Source organism: Prunus persica, chromosome G4 (assembly GCF_000346465.2).
Source record: "Prunus persica cultivar Lovell chromosome G4, Prunus_persica_NCBIv2, whole genome shotgun sequence".
Lineage (NCBI taxonomy): Eukaryota > Viridiplantae > Streptophyta > Magnoliopsida > Rosales > Rosaceae > Prunus > Prunus persica.
The window spans coordinates 869,494-891,707 of NC_034012.1; the positions used below are offsets into that span (position 1 = coordinate 869,494).

The window sequence follows — 22,214 nt, forward strand, 5'->3', positions numbered from 1 at the left end:
CTTTTACCAACTTACTCCCAGTCACGTGCAGTTGTATTTTATTTTATAATATAGTTCTGTACCTGCAGCCTAAAGACAAAAAATGAGTTAAAAATATATTATTTCACTCAGATAGTCAGATTATTTTACAGTTTTACTCTATTATTTCACTCGCCACATTTAAGATATTAAATTCCCATTTGCAGACGAGAGAGAAATTAAAAATCTCTGGTTTGATGATTCAGTAGCATCAGACAAATCAAATTTTAAGAAGACCAAATGATTCAACATAACATTAATTTTATTAAAATTTCTCCACAAGTGCAGCATCAGTAATATTTTTGAGATAGCATAAGCATTTGTCTGAAGAAGTTGTGTAGATTAATGCATGTTCAAAAACTACCCTCGCTGCATTTGTTTGTTTTTTCTTTCCATTCATGGACATTGTCACAGTCCTATGTTATGCTTCAACTATGTAGACACATTGGTGACATAATCTAGAGAAGGCTGTTCTTGTTTCAAAGACTTTGATTCGATTCTTATTATATAATATATACATTAAATCCCATAGTAACCAACGACTGGCTGTGGATCAATCAAATTAGCTTTAATAGCTCATAATATGGCACTTGCCATCATTTTCTGCATTATAATCTTGCTATTCTATAAAGATTAAGAGGAAGGGTGAAGAAATTAGTCTGTTTCTGCTATGGCAAAGAAGAAACTGAAACTGAGGAACCAAGATCCCTATGTAAGTTGATCATGTTCCTGTGCTGCTAGGCATATTACTCTCTCATCATTTTCTGTTTTTTTTTTTTTTGGTGTGTGTGTGTGTGTGTGTGTGTGTGTGTGTGTGTCTGAATTTGGGTATTTTTGTTAGGTTATACTGGACAATGGGTTGGTAAAGCTTACAATTTTGAGGCCTCAAGGGTACTTAACTGGCATCAGTTATGGAGGAATGGACAACCTTTTAGATATCAAGTCAAATGAATCTAGCAGAGGGTAAAAACCTTCATGCATCTCCGATTCTCAGTATTCTTATGTTGATCCAATTTAAATAAGATGGTTCTAACCATTTTGAACTGTGAGAGTTAACAGAAGCTCAGTGTTGGTAATTTGGCAAGATTTTATACATGATAATCATAAGATAACAACATGGCTTTTTTCATTTGAAACACTTATCTGTGTTCATTTGCAGATACTGGGATATCAACTGGAATTTGCCAGGAGGTCAAGACATATACACTTTGTATGCTTTTTCTTTCCTCTGAGATGAAGTATCTTCGATAGTTTCGATTTGTACTTGCCTTTTACCCTATATATGAAAAAGTCAAACAGTCTAACTACACATTGAGTACGCTGAATTATGTACATTTCAGACTGAAAGGAGCTGAATATAGCGTTGTCCATGAGAGCAATGACAGCTTAGAGATTTCATTCAAGAACACCTATAATCCATCATCAGCTCAAGGTGTCAAATTGCCGCTAAGTGTAGATATAAGGTTGTACTTTATTAACATAAGTCTTCTTGTTGTCACTTTTATGATATTGTCATAGTTTAATTTGTTATGGTTTTCATGATCAAATGATTACTTTTCAGGTACATATTAAGGACTGGTGTTTCAGGCTTCTACAGTTATGCAATATATGATCGCCCTTCTGGATGTCCTGCTTTTGATCTTGCTCAGACAAGGATGGTGTATAAGTTGCGAAGAGAGAAGTAAAATCATTCTATTTATTTCCTATTTTGAGTTTCCAAGTGAATTGGTTCTTGTCTATGTTTTTACATTGATTGAACTTGTGTTAGGTTCCACTACATGGCAATAACAGATGAAAAACAAAGGATAATGCCAATGCCTGAGGATCTGCTTCCAGGCAGAGGCAAACAACTAATTGTACCTGAATCAGTTTTGCTAGTTAATCCCATCAATCCCGATCTCAAAGGCGAGGTGTGTACCTGAAATCTTTTCTTGTGTGTTTCTGCACAATGCATGTATGGCACATTGAATTTCGATAAAAAAAATTCCGAACTCTGCTATTTGTATGAGACTGAATGCAGGTTGACGATAAGTATCAGTATTCAATGGACAACAAAGATGGTGGAGTCCATGGATGGATAAGTTCTGGCCCCATTATAGGATTTTGGGTCATCTTTCCCAGCCAGGAGTTTCGCAATGGAGGCCCTACCAAGCAAAATCTAACAGTCCACACTGGTCCAACCTGCCTTGCTGTAAAAGTCTATCACTCTAAAACTACTATATATATTCACAAAATCTTAGAAACTCACCTGGATGATGTAAGCAATTCTATCTGGTGCAACAGATGCTTCATGGAACCCATTATATTGGGGAAGATATATTAGCTCATTTTGAAGAGGGAGAGACTTGGACTAAAGTGTTTGGCCCCTTCTTTGTATACCTTAACTCAACACCAGATGTATCAAAGGCGCACAACTTATGGATAGATGCGAAAAAACAGGTACTAATTCATTTCTAGCAAACCATGTTTAACGTCAGTAAAACAAGACCTCCTCTTTTGTGTTTGTTGAAAACCTTAAATGCGGACTTACTGGTAAATTTTGTACTTGGCTCATCCTAGAGGTTGTTTGAAGAGACAGCGTGGCCTTATGATTTTGTCTCATCACCCTACTATGTTGCTGCTAAAGAGCGTGGTTTGGTTTCAGGAAGATTATTCGTCCAGGACAGGTTAGTACCAACAAATGAGGATTTCTGTTTAACCAAATCCTTCCATGGCACCACTGATTCTATGGTAACTAGTATTATTGTTTATGTTTATTTTGTACATGGCTCCAGGTATGTTTCTGGTTCTCTCATTCCTGCTAAATATGCATATGTTGGCCTATCAGTTGCAACAACTGAAGGATCCTGGCAAACAGAAAGCAAGGTAATTACTAACCATTCTTACCCTGCAAAACATGCATATATTGATCTTCCACTTTTGTTCTTTGCACAACCAATCTTAAGACTTCCTAACAGACTACAAGCTTGAGGCACAAGTAACCTTCCTAATTTGAAATTTGAGATTTCAATTCCATGCAGGGCTATCAGTTTTGGGTAGAAACAGATTACACCGGAAACTTCACCATCAAGAATGTTATCCCTGGAGTATATGGACTTCATGGCTGGATCCCTGGTTTCCTGGGTGATTACCTTGGCAAAGAACATATCACCATCTCCGCAGGTACTTTCTACAGCAGAAATTTCTGTGGATGAGGAGGCTATCTTCCATTCTTATAGGATTCCAGTTCAATGTCAAATCATGCGATACGGTTAGCTAAACATATCAGCTTATGGTTGACTAGTACTCATCATGTAATGTCATATTTCAGTGGTTTTCCAAAATTCCTCAGGATCACAAACACAACTTGGAAATCTGACCTATGTTCCCCCCAGAGATGGTCCAACTCTCTGGGAGATTGGCTTCCCTGATCGAACAGCCATAGGTTACTATGTTCCTGATGTGAACCCAATGTATGTCAACAAGCTGTTCCTTAACAGCCCTGAAAAGTAAGCAAACTCATCCCTTCCCTAAAAATGAAACTAAATTGAACTCTTATTTTTTGTTTGATGTTCACTTCACATTACAGGTTTAGACAATATGGCTTGTGGGACAGATACACTGATGTACACCCTCAATTTGACCAGACCTTCATAATAGGCAGCAGTAATCCAAAAAATGACTGGTTCTTTGCTCATGTAGACAGGTCTTTCCTTCTTTCCTTTACGCCATGAATAATGCATACATTGGTAATGAGCTCATCTTATTATTTGCAATAGAAAACCAGAAACGTTGCCATCATTCAATAAAAGCAGCCTAAATCTTCAAAGACCAAAATGCTTTCATTCAAATTTACTTGTATGAAATAAAGTACGTGCTTGATATAAATAATTTGACTTTTGCAGGAGGGGGGCAGATAATAAATACCTTCCAACAACATGGACAATCAAGTTCAACCTCAACTCTGTAACTACTGGCACATACAAGTTGAGACTGGCAATTGCTTCAGCAACCCGGTCGGACCTGAAAGTATGGATGGCAAAAGTTCAAGAAAAAAAAACTACTGAACTGTTTCAAAAGCCATAAAAATGAAAAACTTCTCACCTGATATGGAAAACCAAAGCACTACAAGTCCTGAATAGTTTCTTTCAACAAATTGCATTTGTGTTTGTTCATGAACTTTTCTTAAGTAGCTAGTAATTGCTAGAATTCCCAATAATTAGAAATGCATAAACAACATGTCATTAAGTTTACTAATTTCGACAAGTTTACCCTTACTTCTGAGCTGCAGGCCCATGTTAATGATATGGATATAGAGCACCTAGTGTTTCAAGTTTTGAACTTGGGTACAGATAACACAGTTTGTCGACACGGAATTCATGGACTCTACCGGCTTTTCAGCTGTGATATTTCGTCATCATTTCTGGTTAAGGGAGATAACTCCATATTTCTTACACAAGCTAGGGGTGGTGATGCACTCTGTGGAGTTCTATATGACTATGTAAGACTGGAGGCTCCCGCAACCGCAGAGAGATCTGAATTATCAACATTGGCTTGATGACGGTGCCTCTATCAAACACAAAAGCGTTTCAAACCATTTTACAGCAAGCGAGTGTTTCTCAAAGATGTTCTTCATAATACAGAAACCTTGTTAATAAAAGAAGCACATAACCTTATCATTTCGTTCTTTTTATGTTATTTAAGTTGCATATATTTATATTCTACATTACCCATTTCTAGTAACGAAAACATGTTTTTACTATCACTTTTATGTGTTTCAGTTTCCTCCCCATTATTTATGTTGTAATAAGCATATTAAGTTATGAGAGGGGGGAATTAATTAGAAAATATATAAGTCATTGTTCATAACAAGAATCTGAAGATACTAAACAAAATACAAGCCATTCAGTTTGGGAGTTGCATTTTAAGTGAACTATTTCATCCACGAAACTTCATACAAAATGTAAACGCAACAATCCAACTTCCATATCATATTCATATGCAATCTATACTCAAAATACCATGCAAGGCATGCATGGCAGGATTGCCAGTCGACCACAAGAGAAAGGTCGGTGCACACACGAAAAACTCTATCATTTATGTCACCAAACTGACATCACTGGCTACAGATTGTCAAAAGCAAGCCGTAGTGATCACTAGGCAAAACAGGGAGCTCCAGCTTCTTGATCTCCGTCCTCACTTTTTTTTCCTTAATATAAGATAGACCTGGTATTGCATCCATCCCAATCATTTCAATTTTACTCACTCTAAAATCATGCAGGCTACACAAAAATCGATCTAGTCGCTTCTGCAGTTTCCGGTTGCCAGACAACATCATGTTGGACTTGGTATCATATGTCCATCCATTTTCCTCTGGTCTTAACTCTTCCCAAGCGTCAATCCATTTGTTGGGTAAAGGAAATTGACCATCCAACTTATCATCCCAGTTCATGTCACCACAAAAAATCACATTTTGGTTCTTGTTTAAAAGGTTGAGGGCCTCCTTTGCCTGATCTACACGTTCTTTACTGTACATCTGATCCCAGTTTGGAGGGCCGGGGCAAGGACTTTCGAGATGGCTAGTGGCAACAACCAAATGTTTGTCCCCCGGGACTTCAACTTCAGCAACACAAAGTTCTCTCCCCATTGCAGAGTATCCAAAGGGCTTACAGCTGAAGGACTTCACTCGCAATTTGCTTAACTACATATTAATTCATCTGTCAGATGATATCATGATTACTAAAAGATGCATTCATCTTATGAAATTAGCAAAACACTTTCTCAAACAACAAGACAAGCAAGAAACTCGTAGACAAGCAGATACCATTCTCTGGCATTTGAAAATAAATCCCAGTACAAAAGAGATATCAAACATTCACCTGCATGCAAAAGTATGGTCTTGAATCTGCCATCTGGTTTGAAACTGAGCTTTGATACATTTTCCACCAGCTAGATTGCCGAAAGATGTCATATATATTCGGGGTGACCTCCTGGAGGACAAAAGTGGTCATCAGAAAGAAGTGTAAAAGGGTAAATATAATGATATTTCCAGTTAAGAGTGTGAGGAAACCTGAAAGCAAATGAGATCTGGGCAGTGCTGTTGGATAAGGTCACCAAGAGCTTTCATTCTCTTGTGCACTTCTAGATCTTCTCGGAACCAGACATTGTAACTCAGAATTTTCAATGTCGTCAAACCCACACCAGAAGACCCAAAACTAGTTCCCTCTGTAAATATTTAACTTATTCATAGTGAGAAACCCCATGAGGTTTACAGAGTGCAAACCAGGAACAGCTGAAGAAATAAAATACATAATAACTAACTCAACTACAGAATCTTCCAAGTCAATACAGGCATAAGAAGTAGAACTTTAAGACCATCTCCAGAATCTCAGAAATATGATACTACTGCTTAGCTATTTTGGCATAAATCTAATAGAAAAGGTGCTCCAACAGACAAGCTAAACATTAAGCTAAAGGATTTTGAAATTTTCAGTTACCTAGTGCTCTCATCTCCCTCTCGCCAAAGCTTCTGTTTTCTTCTTGATGATTAAAGCAACAAAACATTTCTTACACAAAATCAATAGCTCTGTAGTTTATTGCGAATGGGTTTCGCCGCTGCTTCTTGAAATTGGTAGCTTGAGATCTAAATTCCTTTAGTTCAATTGAAATGAAGAAGAGGATAAGGGGAATCTATTGCAGACTCAAAAGTAAATGAAGAATTTTAGATGAAAATCAAAGATGACTTTATGCCTACCAGGTCCACCTGATAAGTTGGAGAAGAATTTAGCGATTCTTACTGAGTTGGTGGCTTTGAGAATATACACATACTATGCATTACATTTAGAAATGGTAGTTCTCAACTTCCAGTGACCTTTGTTCAAAAAAAAAATGGTCAGCATGAGAATAGAATGGCTGTTGGAGTAATTGGAATGGGTCATTGATAAAAGGTCAAATCTTGAAGCGTCTACTCTCACTTTTCTCAGCAGTATACTAACACTCGTTCTACCTATATTCACAGAATAAAGCTACCCCCATACAGATTACACAACGACCCATCACCCATGAATATTCAATAGCGAAGAAGAAAATTAGCAATCGATTAGGAAGAAAAGTTTACACCTTTATCAGTTCAAGCATGAAACAAATCAAACCCAAAAACAACGCAGATTATGGAATCTAAACGTACCCGACACATTCATTCCCTTATCGGGCACCTCGACCCCTCCAGACACATTGAAATTGGAAGAACCCGATACAGAAGTCCGCTTATCGGACGACTTGACCTCTCGAACCACATTGAAACTGGAAGAACCCGATACAGTCGTCAACTTATCGGACGCCTTGACCTCTCGAACCACATTGAAACTGGAAGAACCCTGATTAACCTCAACTGCGTCTTCAACCCTCTTCCTCTTGCAACGCTGCAGGGGCAAGAAAACAGAGCCTACAGAAGAATCGAGGTCTCCACCATCAAGCCCCGTATCGGTCAAATCCTCAAAACTCGAGAGGGACGAGATTGAAGCCCTGGTGTCACAGACTTCACAGTTAGAGTTCTTGTAAGCGTTCAAGAAAGTGCAGGCCTTGCATGACCATTTTGGAATAGAAGAAGATGCTGGTGATGGGGGTGGTGATGATGATGATGGTGATAAGCAGATTTGGCAAGTGGGTTTTTGAGATGGGGTTGGGGGGTTGACAAAGGTGCATTTTTTGCATGCCCAAGACATTTGTACGGTCAGAGTATAACAGGTTTTTCTAGGGTTTATTATGGGACGGTGGAGAAGATGACTAGGGAAAGTTAGCGAAGCTGCTGTACTGAACAACTTTATCGCCATAAACTTTTGGAGGGCATTGTTAGGAACGAAAACCCAAATTTGAAAACTAGCGCTCGCTTTTTGGTATTTTTGTTGTTCTACTCTTCTGGTTCCATGATCTTTACATATCCTCTGTAACTGTTCTGTGCTGGACTACCGTACGGACTACTTAAAGAATGTCAAACGACGCAAATAATGAAGTCGTTCATTAGTCAACGACACTAGTTAATTAAAATTACAAAGGAAATATTATAGTAAAACTAAATAAAGCTTAAAGAATAACATCAGCGGGGATAGCTCAGTTGGGAGAGCGTCAGACTGAAGATCTGAAGGTCGCGTGTTCGATCCACGCTCACCGCAAAAATATATTTTTTATATTCACTTTGTTTCTTTTTGGTTAATAGCAGTCCTGTATATTCGTTTCGTTTTCGTTTTCGATCCTCTGCTTTTGGAAAACTACTGTGAGTTGACAAAAAGCTATTTCAGTAAGTGGCTCAACAACAAACAACCACCCATTAAGCTCAGAAATAGCCGGCCATTGGTTGGGAAAAGGAGGATAGCTCTCTCACCATCTAGTTTGCAATTATTTAACCTAATCAGATGGATGGTGTGAAAAACTATTAATGTACAGTACATGAAATTCAACTTTTCCCCTTTTTCTTTTTCCCTTTGTTCTTTTTGTGTGTCTCTGTATTTCATAATCTAGCAGACAACCAAATAAAGCATCTACAAAAACATAACAAGCAACCCTATACAAATTACTGTTTACCAGGAAATTCAAAACACACTTGTACATTAGAAAAAAATTATTTTATTTCTACCTCAGCAAGGAGTCATAAAAGGAATGAATAACAAAGTAGAGAAAATTACACGAAAAAATACAGATAATATCCCACTGATGGCACTTATTCTGTTGCTGCTCAAGGCAATGAATCTTAATCTGTCTGCTCCACTACTTGAATGGGTCGAGTTCACCACCTGCCTTGTTTTATTGATCACCTTCTTACTGCACTCAAAACAAAACCAAATATCCCTTGTTACGTAAGAACAATGCAAACTAGCTTCATTGTATCCAAGACCAACAACAATGGTTATTACTTTTTACATTGCATATAGTATGTAGCAACAAAAGTAAGTAAGTCTCTCAAGCTTTACCTTCCAGGAAATATACAGCTCCCGTGACCTGTAATGCATTCCCACCAAAAAAAGAAGAAAAAGAGCTGTTCAGTACAGAAAATTACTAAGAAGAAGTGCACAAAATTACAAAGTATGTGGAGCCCGTTTGGCCCAAAGCAATATATAGCATATCTAAAGGTCACATATATTTCTAGTACAATTTTGTTTGCAAGACTACAACAACAAAGAGACATCTTTACGAAGGCAATCTTAGCCTTGGTCTCGAATCTATTGAAGTGTTCCACCACCATTATTGGGCTAAAAGAAAATCATTGAATGGAAGGGCACAAACAAAAATATCCAAGCATGCTAGAACCATAATAGAGAAGTAGCACTTACTTGGGTCTGTGGTGGTAATGGTGGCTACACCCTTGAAATCACAAGACCCAGCAGCCCGCCCTTCCTTCTGGTAATAGCTATCAAACGCATATGAAGCATGGCTTTTCACATTATTGGGAGAGTAACAATCCTGCCCTGGCTGGATCTCTGAGCAATTGGATCGCCCCGGTCCACATGCCCAATCCAATGCCGCCTGCAAAATCTTTGAGTCTACTCCATCCATGGCAATGCAATAGGTCTGGTTTGTTGTATCATTAGCCAAAAAAGACCCACTTCCTGATACATGTAGCAAATACACCGCACTCGAATTCCCATAAAACAAGCCCCAATTGGCCTCGGATACCGGAGGAGACCTTAAATCTTCGTTGAACAATTCATAAATGTACACACTTGAAGTGGTCTCAGGGTGCAAAGGGGTGCCACTACGATCAAAAACATGCTTAATAAGATTGGAATTGTATGTATCCGCATTGTCAATAGTAGCAAAAGGCTCTTTAGAATCAGCCTTTGAAGGCCAACCACTCTCAGTAACAAGAACCACAACATCAGTGATATTGAGGTTCTTCATGGAAAAATAAGCAGCATCAATCATAGCATCTAACACATTGGTATAGTGAAGCAAAGTATTGGGATCCACCATTTCTTTGGAGGGTGTTAAAGGCTTGAAAAGGGCATTGTCAAGAGGCACCACACCTTTGTTCTGCATAAACACGTAGTAAGGGTAAAGATTCATCATCAGAGGCGACCCTGTCTTGGACAAGAACTGAAGCAATGGAAGCACAATTTGCGTCCAGCTTTGGTTGAAGAAAGCCTGAGATGGTGGAAACGGATCAAGAATTATCGAGGCGGCGTGAGGAGTAGAAATCTTGACATGGGTATGCAAATTTGCAGCCACTAAAGCAGTGTAAAGCGACTGAATTGCTGGAAGAAGCAGAGGAGCTGAAGAGGGCACTGTGGTCAGGACCTCATCGCCAACCGCAATGCCTGTTATGAGCGTTTCTGGGTAGTATGCGACGACGTTTCGACCGACCCAAGAAGCAGCAGTGGTGTTGGAGGACCCAATGGCGAGAATCTGATTATTGGGGACACTGATAATGACTCGGATCTTGGTTTTGGCCAAGGCTTTGAGAATGTCAGGGTCCGCATCGTAGAGGCGTATGTGGTTGATCTGCTGGACTTGGAGGAACGAAACGAGGTCTGAGGGAGATAGAAGATTCGAAACGTCTGTGCCTATGTTCACTCCCACGAATGGCTCTTTGTCTTGGTCTTGATTTTGCTGCTGCTTTGTGGTTGTCAAAATGGGTGAAGAAGAGGTAGCTGAAAACCCATCAACAAAATGTTAGAAAGAGTAAAGGGTGTTGCTTGCTTTCTTCATTTTGAAGCAAGCATGGGTTAAAGTGATTACCTTGAGACGCTGTGAAGAGTAAAGTGGAGATAAAGAAGAAGCAGAAGTAGATGGTTGAAAGTGAGAGGTTAGTGATTGCCATTGGAGAGGAGCTTGAGCTTGGCTTCCTCATCCTCCGTTTCTGGTTCAGCTACAGATCCTTGCATTATCCTCTCAAAGCTTCCTCCTTTTTGTGGTTTATTTCTTTCTTCTGGGTTTTTGTTGTTGACCCAAGAGATGTCAGTGTGTGAATGAAGAAAAAGAAGGCAGTGATGAAATGAAAGAGGGGAAGTCAGTCAGAGGAGAGAGTAGTTCTGAATTTTTGTAGAGAGATAGCGAGGTGAAGGAAATGAATTCACTAAAATGGCCTTGTGCGCCGACAATAAATTAGAAAGACTTAAAGAGGGTAGTTGCAACTTTTATTTGATTCTTTTCCCTAATTAGTTGAGTTGGGTGCCCTCGAGGAAAATAGTTGAGAAGAAAAGGACATACTTGAAAATAAAAGGACTTTCTAGAGCTGTACTGTAGGGTTGCCACTTGCCAGTTGAGAGTTGAGAAGACAATATAAATAAAGTAAAAAGAAAGTAAAAAGAATATAAAACGTGGGTTGGGTTTTGGTTCTTGCTTACCTCTGTAGTCTCTACCTTTGGAATGGTTTTGTGAATTACAGGCTGGCGTTCTGGCTTCTGTGTCAAGAGTGAATTGGACATTTGGTTACATCACTTGGAATTTGATGCAGGCAAGGAAAATAACAAAAAAGATTACATGGAACAATGCAGTGGTGTGCTGTTAAAATTAGTGTTAAATCATTTGTCTGTGTAGATGTAGAGAGAAGGGAAAGAAAGACATTGCCAGCCAAAAATGGATTGGAAGCACGAGCAACCACGAGAAACAAAACAAAATAATACAGACACGGCAGTATCTACGGTTCACCAGTGAGTCACGAGCGAGCTTATACAGCTGAGGTCTCAGGTGGGTCACCAAAACAAATTTTTCTTGTTTTTTTTAATCTCTACTTTAAATTAGCATGATGCAGCATTCGTCATTAGAGAACATTCTAAATCATTTCTAACCAGTTCATAAACTATCCAACATTAATCTGATATCTTCTGATGCCTTGCTGCCGACATTGCCGTTGAGCATCTTTGACAAAAGGGATTTTATGATAAAGCTTAAGCTTTATACGTACTGTGAATGAAATGGAAAGTAAATCTTGTTCAACCAACAGATTCTGGGTTTTCTTTCTCAACTGTAACTTGGAAAGCTATGAATATATAAATACATGAAAATGGTTAGAACTTAGAGCGCACAACACAAGACCATTGATATCTTCTAGTTTCTCTGTCTTCAGACAGACAGCTAATGAAAAGTTGTTTTTATGGATTAAATAATTGAAGAAACAGGACTGGAGGAGAGACATGTTTTCTAGAAGAGAGGACAGGATAAAAAATCTCAAACAATGACATCTCATATCAAAGTTACATCGCAATCTTTAACTAAGAGTAGTGGTCATACAAACAAAATACTATATTTATAATAAGTTTATCCAGCTCTTTACCATTACATTTGGACTTGGTTTGAGATGGCGATATGTGCGAGTATCACAGCTCAGGTGCTTAGCTGTATCTTCTGCACAAGATTGACATGTTGAATTTCTGGGAAATACCATGCTGCAGAAGAGAAATTCATAATTTTCAGTCACGAGAACAGATTAAGCAACTAGGAGAAAGAAAACTGCCAAGTACATCCAGCAATCTGATACAGGAAACAAACAATAAAACCTACGTTTCCCATTTCCAAAATCAGATATCTCATTGTGGGCAATCTCTAACCAACAACAAAACAGAAAATAAAAAATAAAAAATAAAAAATAAAAAATTCAAAAGCCCTACGATGTCCCATAAGGAACTTTGACTAAGGTGAGAATACACTCTACCTAACGATTCAGATATATTCATAGAGAAACATCAATACATTTCCAAAAACACAGACTCTAGGCAAAATCAGTGCAATTTATCCAGCTGGTTTGCCAACGAATGTTGACTTCACCCTTTAGGTATGGAGATGAATGGGAGCTTGGGGACTTCGATTCTCTAATACCTTGACTACTTTCTTTAAACATTTCAAAAGTCCGGTTACCGGAGGGCATTGATGAAAGCCATCAATGAATCAACATCCCTCTTCTCTGATGGGTACTTGATTGGCCGAGAAGAGTGTTTGGGGAAGAAAAGTATCGTGGGGAAGCTTCCAAGCTGCAGTTCGTTCTGGGCAAACTCCTTCTGCTCACCATCTGCTCTGAACTTTCCTACTTTCACACCACTTCCTGCCAATTTGTCAGCCAGCTCAATGTATGATCCTTCCATTGCCTGGCAGAATTGGCACCATGGTGCATAGAGCACTACAATCCATGGTTCGTGCCGGTTCTCTAGCCTTGCCAAATTTTCTATTCCAGTCCGGCTTAAGGTAACTAAATTTTGGGAAGTAAAGATATCAGTTTCAGTGGCAGTGCCATTTGAATGTGCAGCCCCATTACCATTAGATTGGTTTCCCTCTTCCTGTTTAATGTTGCCTTTGTGAAGACCACATTCCTTAGCCTTGGCATCCTCCCACCACCACCTTCCTTCTCTTTCATGTTGCCCTGGTAGGACTGACCTTGTGCATGGCTCACAACCAATTGAGATGTACCCCTTCGAGTGCAGTGAATTCACAGGCACATTCATGGCACGAAGGAAGTCCCATATGTCACGACCTTCAACATTTGCTACTGGGTTCCACTTCACCAGGCTCCCAATCCCACCATCCAGTCCCTCAAAAACAGGGTCGACCTGGACAACCGGAATTTCAGACCTAGTACCTGGAGATTGATCTTTCCTTTGGCCGGTGATCCAGGCACGTAGCCCCTTAAGGGCCCTCCTCAGAGGTCTCACCTTCCTCACGCGGCAGCACTCCTGGTGCCCATCCTCGTAGAAAGAGAACAGCCCTTTGCTCCTTACTAATGCCTGAACTTCAACAGCATCTGGAAACATGTATTCAATGCGGATGCCATAGTGCTTCTCAACTGTGTCAAAGAATTGATATGTTTCTGGGTTCAGCCTCCCAGTATCCAAGCTGAAAACCCTATAGGGCCTACCGGTTAAATGTGCATACTCAATCAAAGCAACATCCTCAGCTCCACTGCAAAAACAGAGGTTTTTTGTTACTAACGAAAATAAAATGGCTACTATTCGAGGCCACATTTTAAGCAATCATCAAAAGGCACATACCATGGCAAACTTCTCTCAACTAGCTCAACACATCATAAAAGCTTAATTTCCAGTAACAATATATTGGAAAATCACAACCACCATCTCAAGGAAAGTGAATACTACAACATAGCCGACAGGTGACTCAGTTTAAATTCTCTATTGTTATTTACTATCAGCTAGAGTGCTAGATCTTATCAGCAATCCCACCTAAATCTAGATGACAAATGACTATTGTCATAGTTATTTTGATAGTCAAGTCTATAAATGGACACTTACTAGATTCATAATGAGATGAGTGCATCTATATCATGACCCCGCATTGCACATGCATTAATGTAAGTTCGGGATTTTTATTTTTTTATTATTTTTTATTTTTAAAGGATCATATATGGGAAAAATGATTCTTAGGCAGAGGTTTATTGACAATACATTATTACTTTCAAAAACGTTCCGCCCTTAATATACAGTTTTCTGATCACCATAACTTATTGAACACTCTTAATACTTAAGGATATTCTCATATCTTTCATGCAATTGCCACACTCAACTACAGCTACCAAATAAGGTATTCTTTGATTGCACACAGCCACATAATGAGCTTCAAATGTTTAAGCCCAGGTTTAGAAAATAACAACTAACCCAACAGAATGTTGCTCATTAAGTTTTTCAATTATCAATTTTACAAATAATCATCAAAATTAAGTAGTAAAGGGAAAACAAAATTGGAGAGAGAGGACCACCTGAAAGCAATGGCAATGTCGTTGCCGAATTTCTCAAGGGCCTTGTCCATAATTTCAAGAGGGGAAGCATTCTCAAGCCCTTTAGCCAATTGCGTAATATCCTCTGCCTCTACTTTCTCAACTGCCTCTGCAAAATTCACCAATTTTCAGCCAAACCCACAACAAATGAATTCCCTGAAATTCTCCAAAAATATAACAAATTTCAAATCTTTACCAGGAGCAACGATGGTTGCTGCAAGAGGCACAATTGACTCGTTCCGTTTAGACTGCGCATTTACGGGCTTCACCGAGCTCCGTCTTTGAGAAAATGTTACAGCTTGGCTTTGAATTTGGCCGTGGGCTCGATCAAACACCCGAAAATAACCAACTGGTGGAGCTGCACATTCAAAAATGGGAACCCTAACATGTTAATTACATCCCAAATTGAAAGAAAACTAACTAACTTGTCCAGATTTCTCAATTCTGAGTCCAGTCAAAAATGAAAAAGAAAAGCGAATGAAAGGTTTTTACCTTTGAGGTCAGAGGAGGGAGTGGATGGAGAGAAGGTCCGGCCAGAGATCGAAGTAGAAGAAGAAGCAACAGCGAGAGCCATTAACGAATAATTGAGATGAAATTTCTTCTCTGTTTTGCTCTGTGATTTATTCAAATCTCCTGTTTGTGTGTGGAATTGAAGATTAGCAGGTTGTGTTATGTTTATATAAAGAGGCTATAAAAGGGGCGGCCTTTGAGGTTCATTGAACCTGGACGTTATATCGTACAGGCAACTGGGCATGGTAAGTTGGTCTTCCGGTTACGTGGCCGCTTACGATTCGAGGCTTCAATCTAAGGGAGCAGTCATCGCTGTCGTCACGCGGTGTGGGGCCCAGCCCAAGAGAGACCCTGAAGGTGAGACGTAAAGGGACAGAAGAGGAGAGGAGAGGAGAGAGACTTTTCTCCTGGTCCATTTTCTCAGATTCTTCTGGTCTTTTCCTGCTTTAGTTTCTAGCCAAATGAAAATATACATTTTTATTTTTATTTTTTGGCCTTTTACAGCAAATTATTTGTTAATTTCTTCGTCATCTCCCCAAAGATGATTGGTGATGGACATGGACCTCACCTTACGGTTGGTTGCCCTTTGCCGCCCACTCAAAATTCTCTGGTTATACGAGAAATTCCTTCGATAAGTCTAATGTGAGCTATATAAAAGATTTACATGACAAATTTTCTAATATAAAATACAAAATAGTAAACCTTAACTCATTTTGTTCTAATAACATTATGTGATGTAAGGAATTTGTAAGTAAAGTGGTTAATTGCATCCGAAATTCAATGTTAAGATCCTTCTCTAATATAACTTGTACAAATTGCATTACTTAAGAAGTTTTGGAATTACATGAGGAGGCATAATTTTTTGTTATTATATAAAAATACGTATAGTGGACAATAAAAAGTAGTAATTGGTTTGGTGGCTCCAAATCTATAGCTTTTATTTAAATATGGAAAATATAGAAACCACCCGTGACACACACCCCCTCTCCCATTTTTGAATCTTTTGTCCTAAAATAAATAAATAATTATTTGATAGCTTTTATTTAAATATGGAAAATATGGAACCCCCTCCCCTCCCATTTTGGAATCTTTTGTCCTGAAATAATTAAGGAATTATTTGATGGCATGCATCATGGTGGGTTGATGGTATATTCTATTATTCTATTAGAGTGGGTGCAATAATCATGGCTGACAACATCGTATGGTATTTTTGAATTGCAGACGACAGAAAGTTTTTGTGCTGTTTCGTGCGAAACATCCACCAATACCGTGCCGTTTTGTGTCTAATACATATGATTTAGCCTTGATGTAACTTTTGAATGTATTACTTTAATTTAATTCAATTACCGTAATTAAAGATAAAGCAAACAATGATTTGTGCAAAATTATTATTGTTTTTATTTATAACCTTTTGAATTTAGTAATAGGTGGTAAAGTAATGCAATTGACATGAAAACAACCTAATCAATCATGTACATTTAATTGATAATATTGTTTTTCAATAATTTTATAAAAACCTTCATTATTTTAAACAAGCTAAATTTAATTATTTAATTTATCATATATCTGGGTATTGAATTGGAAGTAAAATTTGAAAAGAAAACAAGAAGTGTTGAATGGAGGATGATGAAGGAAAGGAGGGAATTTTGACTTTGGTAAGTTGGTTTGCGGCCGACTGGCTGCTAATAACTTGGAATGGTATGCGCCGACGCGGGTCCGCTCTAATAATTTTAGGTGGGCATCAAATAAGCGCCAGCCGGCGGCCACAGCCAACAACTTTAACTTTTTCTTTTTTTTTTTTCTAGTAGAAAAGGCGATAGTATATCAGTGGTGTACTACTCATTGTATTAATCATTGAGTGAATATAAAAACATCCCTTCCAATACTTTGTTACTTACACGCAGGAGAGAAGCATGTGTCTTTCCCCCTTCTTGAGAGTCTGAAAAATATTTCCATGGTTGTATGGTTTGTTGGTCGATATGCAATTAGTGTAATTGTGGTTGGACCAAGAAATACATGGTTCATAGTATATATGAATGAAGGGATCAATTTACGCGTTTGGATAGTAATGAAAATTATATAATTACAAGAGTGAATGAAAAAGAAAGACTCTAGGAGAGAAGAGTAAGTGATTCGGTGTAACAAGTGAGTTTCTTACTAATATATAACTACAATGAGGTATAATACATACACAAACTCTCAGAAACCTTACAATTTACCCTATACGTTAGTCAAACTGTTAGTTAATTTGTTAAATGCTAATATGGCATTTGTGAGACTCATTTTTTAATTGACGTGGACTCCACATAAGAAATAAAATAAATAAAAAATAATTAAAAAAAAAGAAAAAACAATAAAAATAGTGAAGCTGGGGAAGCGATGATGTGTCAATACGCAACTCAATCATTGATGCTATTTTCATTATATAAGAATAGTGACTAATAACCACTCCTCAAACAAGTTGAGTACTCTATTCATCAGTACTGATATACAACAATTATTTTCCTTAATTGATTAGCTCATCATATCTCTCTATTATTCACAAGAATTGCAAATAAAAACAGAAACTGCAACAAAAATATAATGTAGATATAAATTATGTTAAAAAAAACAAAAATAAAAACGAAAACAACTACAAAAAAATAAAATAAAATAAAAAATTATAGAAGTAAAATGGAGGAACCAATATGAAAATACTAAAATAAAAACCGCGATGTGCGATACAGAAATTGAAACTGCAATGTAGAAGCGGAAATTGCAATGCATAAACGAAAACTACAATACAAAAATGGAACTTGCAATGCGGAGTTTGGGCAAAAATGCTCAGCTCTAGAGTTAAACAAAACAAAACAATAATTTTTTTATTCAATACATGTTGGTTAAATACTCTGTTTCTGGCCATGCAGTTTCCAAAAGTCCAATTTTGAGTTCCCTTGCTCTTGGGTAGTTCTACTCTTCTTTTGCCCACCCAATTCCTCATCTAGGTAGCCTCTACTCTTTAAATTGATGAGGTTGAAGGCCAAGGAAAGAGTAAAAATCCAATTGTAATTGCCAAAACTGCAATGTAGTTTTCAAAACTGCAATGTAGTTTGTGCAAAACTACAATGCAAAACCTGTGTAAAATTTCACTGAATTAAAGCTTAAATGGTATTGCAAAAATATCATATGACAATGATGGCATCAACCATTTCCAAATCAAGACAAATGCATAGTAAGTGAGTTTTATACCATGGAAGAGTTGTTTATTTCATATAGAATAGACCCAACAAGCTCTCAGTAGACATAAACAGGGAATAAAAATGAAGCAATTCAAATTACCTTCATGCACCAACCAACCCACATATCACCATATCTTCCAACTGTCTGACCAATACCCATGAGTCCAAAGTATATTGCTGGTCCAATCAGTTCACGGCTGAATGCCAAGTTCATACTACACATAGGAAATAGAGTTCCCCCGGATATGGTCAGAACTACATCAACAAACCTGAAAAAATTCAAGAAGAAATGAAAATGCAATTACGAAAAACCATAAAGCTAGTACTGATTATGAGGGAATAGTAACAGTTTGGGATGTAAATACTCGGAAAGTATGTGATGCTACTTACACATTCTGACTTTTTTTTTTTTTTTTTTTTTTTTTGTGATTTTAATTTGTGTACTTATTCCCTCAACCTTCAATTTTTGTTGCTCATGCTTCAATTTTCCAACAAAGTGTCATGGAATATGAAGAACTTGAAAAACGTGTGCTTGGAGTGTTTGATTTTTCATGTACATAGCGCACGAGGCTTATATCTCATAGTGATAATTGTAAGGTGGTCTCAAAATTTTTAAAATCTTAAACCAAGTCTTGTATATGCTTAGATGATCTGAAATGTAATGCAGTACTCGTTTCCTTTTGGAAAAGCAAAGAAACGTTATGCTGCACACAATATTATATTTCTTCTATTATTTCTTAAAGAATTATTTACATTAACACCCCTAAAAGGTAAAATGATATACTCATTATTTGCAAGCGACTATTCCTAGTGGGTATAGTCGAGATGTTGTTTTGTCCAAAAACCTTTATATTCTTTGTTTTTGCATTTATGAAACAGGCACATTACACGATTTATCAGCCAACGCCAATCTCGAAGCTGAGGTCTGCGATTCATTTCATGCAGTACCGGAAATGGATAACATGAAAGAAACCGGATATCCTTCTTCATGCTCTGAATCGATGCTCCCTTCAACTGAAGAAAGCCCTTCCTCTCCGGCGTTTATACAACCCAATCTTCCTGCTGTCACAAATGTTGGGAAAGGTACAGGGGTGAGGAGTTACTCGCTGTGCAACAGGGTTAGAGTTTACACAGAATTTCCTGATATTGCATTCCCTAATCGCATAACGGTGCTGCCCGTTAGTGATGGCAAGTGGGTGGCTTCCAGGTTGAAGTTCCCAAATGAAGAAAGCAATTAAGTTGAGTTGCTGGTGTTACCAGAATAATGTCTTTGATAAGACCTAGTTTTACCATGATATCCAACTAGACTTTCAGTTATGTTTAACCTAAACTTATGGCATGTATCTGCTTCTCATGCTGGATGCTGATCCCATTTGCACCAGTCTTATGAACTTTTAAGTTATGATTGAAACAATTTAGTATAAAATTACTTTTGGGAAAATTATCAAACACGAAACAACATTTAGAACATAATAACAATTTTTAACTGGTAAATCAAATTTTACAATGAAAATGTAAGTAAAGGAATTAGGGATAACCTTCCAATGGTCAAGCCTTTTTATTCAATTCATGCATTTTTCATATGCATGCATGAGAAGTTATTACAGATTTACAGTTCTTGGCGTTTAATTTCCTGAATTGAATGGATTGTATGCTTGACATAGAACCAAAGTACCAGAACAAATAAAAATGCCAAACCCAAGTTCACCATTATTTTCCTTGGCTGCTGCTTCATCTCCATAACCAGCCCATCCACCACCTGCTTATAGTTACAGTTAAAAGAGCACTTCTCAACACCAGCATTGTCCTCAGGATGCCCAAATATTGCTCTTCTAAGCTCCTCCTGTGTCGAAGTCTATCATCATTTCAGGCAAGAAAGTATCACAGGGATAATCAAAGCTTTCCCAAAAGATTCCTCCAGATATATGATCTCTCAAAATGAAGTTTCCGGAGTCTAAAAGCACTAGCCGGGCTGCACGCATGGGTCTAACGCCTAGAGGAGTAATCGGGGGCCCATCTCTTCTTTTGTTTTTTTTTTTCTTTCTTCAACATATAAATGCAATTTTCCTTCTCAAACCCTAACTCTAACAAGAGCCATCTTCCAGCCCCTCTCTCTCGCTCAGACTTCTTCTTCAATCCTCATCTCTCTGTCTCTCGCTCATAGCACCATCGTGATCTCTTCCCTGACCTTGGAGATTCCAAAATGGCGTTTTTTTTTTCTAGGCGCAGCGCCCTCCTAGCCCGCCCGCCTAGACCGCCTAGACCGCCTAGCGACCGCCTAGACCTCCTAGCAACCCTAGCTAGCCTAGCCCAGCCTAGCCCGCCTAGCCCCCGCCTAGAACATAGAGATCTTGGCCACCATCTGCATATACCCTCATGTCGCCCGCCTAGACCGCCTAGAGGCCGCCTAGCGACCGCCTAGACTGCCTAGCGAGCCTAGCCCCAGCCTAACCCGCCTAGCCCCCGCCTTGAACATAGAGATCTTGGCCACCACCTGCATATACCCCAGTGTTTTCAAAAGCATGCCTAATCGCACCCCGGTGCGCGCGTCGGAGCGAGGCGAATGGAAATTTCCTCAAGCGTTCGTCTGTTTAGCTTGCTGCACGTTTAGTGGAGTGAGGCGCAGCGAGGGGTGGTGAGGCGGCCGAGACGGAGCGAGGGGTGGTGAGGCGGCCGAAGCGGAGCGAGGCAGAACAGCGCTGCTGTTTCTGCCTTCTGCAAATAGCACGATGAAGAAGATGAAGTTTTTTTTTTTTTTTTTTTTAAGGTTTTCTTCAATGCAACGACTTCGTTTTAAGGTTTTGGTTTCTTGATTTTAAGTTAAACGCACGTTTTGACTCCCCAACATTGATATTATACCCAAGTTACCTGAAGGATAACATTAATATTATTCAATTACTGAAAAGAATTTTTTTTAAATAAATTATTCATCTAAAATACTAAGTTCATATTTATTTTTTGAAGAAAACTTCTTCCGATAAAATTTCGTTGGCAGATGTGTGCCGACAAAATTTACCATATTAGGTTAATTTGCCAGCACATATGTATATTTCGTCAGGAGAGGTTTTTTGCCTTTTTTGTTAATTTTTAAAAATATAAAATTAGTTTCTTTACTCTTTTTTTTTTGCCAACTTCTTTAATTTAATATATATAATTAATTAATATCTTAACCTTTTTTAATTATTAATTATTTTTTATTTAGTGAATATTTAAATATTTTACCGATTTCATAAATGACTTAATAAATAGTAATTAATTATTTTGTAGACTTTGTTTTTTTTTCTTCAATATTATATAATAATTGAAACATAATATGTTTAAAGAATATAGCCGAACGGCTATAATGTTTAAATATTCGAATATATATAAGGAAATATGACAAAGGGAACTTAAAAAGATAAGCAACCTCTTTGTATCACTCCTGATACACATTCAACACACAAACAAGGCATAAATATTCCCTCAACCCTAAGCGCACACATATAGGAACAAAGCTAGAAATACATACCGTGTCTAATTGATTCATTATCTCAAGGCTCAGCTTTGCTACAGGGACATTCATATTTTTATTTAAAGAGTATAGCCGAACGGCTATACACTATAAATACACGATTTTAAAGGTATAGCCGCGCGACTATACGATACTAGGTTAAACAAACTTAACTGTATATGTTTTATGTATGTGCAGTGGGCACATCTGCTCGCTGAATGGTTAAACGGCAATGGGTTGCCGTTGAGCTTCAATCCTGATTTCCTCCTTCATTTTTCTTATAAAT

The 22,214-nt window shown here is 38.1% G+C and overlaps 4 protein-coding genes and 1 non-coding gene across 7 annotated transcripts; 2 read left to right on the forward strand and 3 right to left on the reverse strand.

Moving 5' to 3' along the window:
- LOC18780635 (probable rhamnogalacturonate lyase B) lies at positions 668 to 4,555 on the forward strand. The gene is made up of 14 exons (XM_020561598.1): positions 668 to 981; positions 1,178 to 1,228; positions 1,359 to 1,481; positions 1,580 to 1,699; positions 1,787 to 1,928; positions 2,039 to 2,209; positions 2,302 to 2,457; positions 2,578 to 2,684; positions 2,793 to 2,883; positions 3,039 to 3,180; positions 3,350 to 3,506; positions 3,587 to 3,703; positions 3,903 to 4,026; positions 4,289 to 4,555. The coding sequence occupies exons 1-14, from the start codon at positions 938 to 940 to the stop codon at positions 4,553 to 4,555; spliced, it is 1,812 nt and encodes a 603-aa protein (XP_020417187.1). The 5' UTR covers positions 668 to 937.
- On the reverse strand, positions 4,834 to 7,935 carry LOC18779101. 2 transcript variants are annotated; one of them, XM_020561223.1, is made up of 5 exons: positions 7,353 to 7,935; positions 7,184 to 7,289; positions 6,068 to 6,222; positions 5,877 to 5,987; positions 4,834 to 5,698 (listed from the first exon to the last, which is right to left on the reverse strand). In XM_020561223.1, the coding sequence occupies exons 1-5, from the start codon at positions 7,827 to 7,829 to the stop codon at positions 5,114 to 5,116; spliced, it is 1,434 nt and encodes a 477-aa protein (XP_020416812.1). In that variant the 5' UTR covers positions 7,830 to 7,935; the 3' UTR covers positions 4,834 to 5,113. The 2 variants fall into 2 exon arrangements, with proteins under 2 accessions (XP_020416812.1, XP_020416811.1); XM_020561222.1 differs by having other exon boundaries at positions 7,184 to 7,935.
- TRNAF-GAA lies at positions 8,096 to 8,168 on the forward strand. The gene has a single exon. It is a non-coding gene; the product is annotated as a tRNA-Phe (tRNA).
- On the reverse strand, positions 8,546 to 12,352 carry LOC18779060 (glucan endo-1,3-beta-glucosidase 1). The gene is made up of 5 exons (XM_007211479.2): positions 12,266 to 12,352; positions 10,729 to 11,393; positions 9,324 to 10,640; positions 8,964 to 8,991; positions 8,546 to 8,814 (listed from the first exon to the last, which is right to left on the reverse strand). Exons 2-5 carry the CDS (start codon positions 10,838 to 10,840, stop codon positions 8,631 to 8,633), a joined length of 1,641 nt encoding a protein of 546 aa, XP_007211541.2. The 5' UTR covers positions 10,841 to 11,393; positions 12,266 to 12,352; the 3' UTR covers positions 8,546 to 8,630.
- LOC18778340 (5'-adenylylsulfate reductase 3, chloroplastic) lies at positions 12,074 to 15,393 on the reverse strand. 2 transcript variants are annotated; one of them, XM_020562942.1, is made up of 5 exons: positions 15,203 to 15,375; positions 14,907 to 15,068; positions 14,693 to 14,819; positions 12,808 to 13,881; positions 12,074 to 12,377 (listed from the first exon to the last, which is right to left on the reverse strand). In XM_020562942.1, the coding sequence occupies exons 1-4, from the start codon at positions 15,282 to 15,284 to the stop codon at positions 12,843 to 12,845; spliced, it is 1,410 nt and encodes a 469-aa protein (XP_020418531.1). In that variant the 5' UTR covers positions 15,285 to 15,375; the 3' UTR covers positions 12,074 to 12,377; positions 12,808 to 12,842. The 2 variants fall into 2 exon arrangements, with proteins under 2 accessions (XP_020418531.1, XP_007211418.1); XM_007211356.2 differs by lacking the exon at positions 12,074 to 12,377 and having other exon boundaries at positions 12,386 to 13,881; positions 15,203 to 15,393.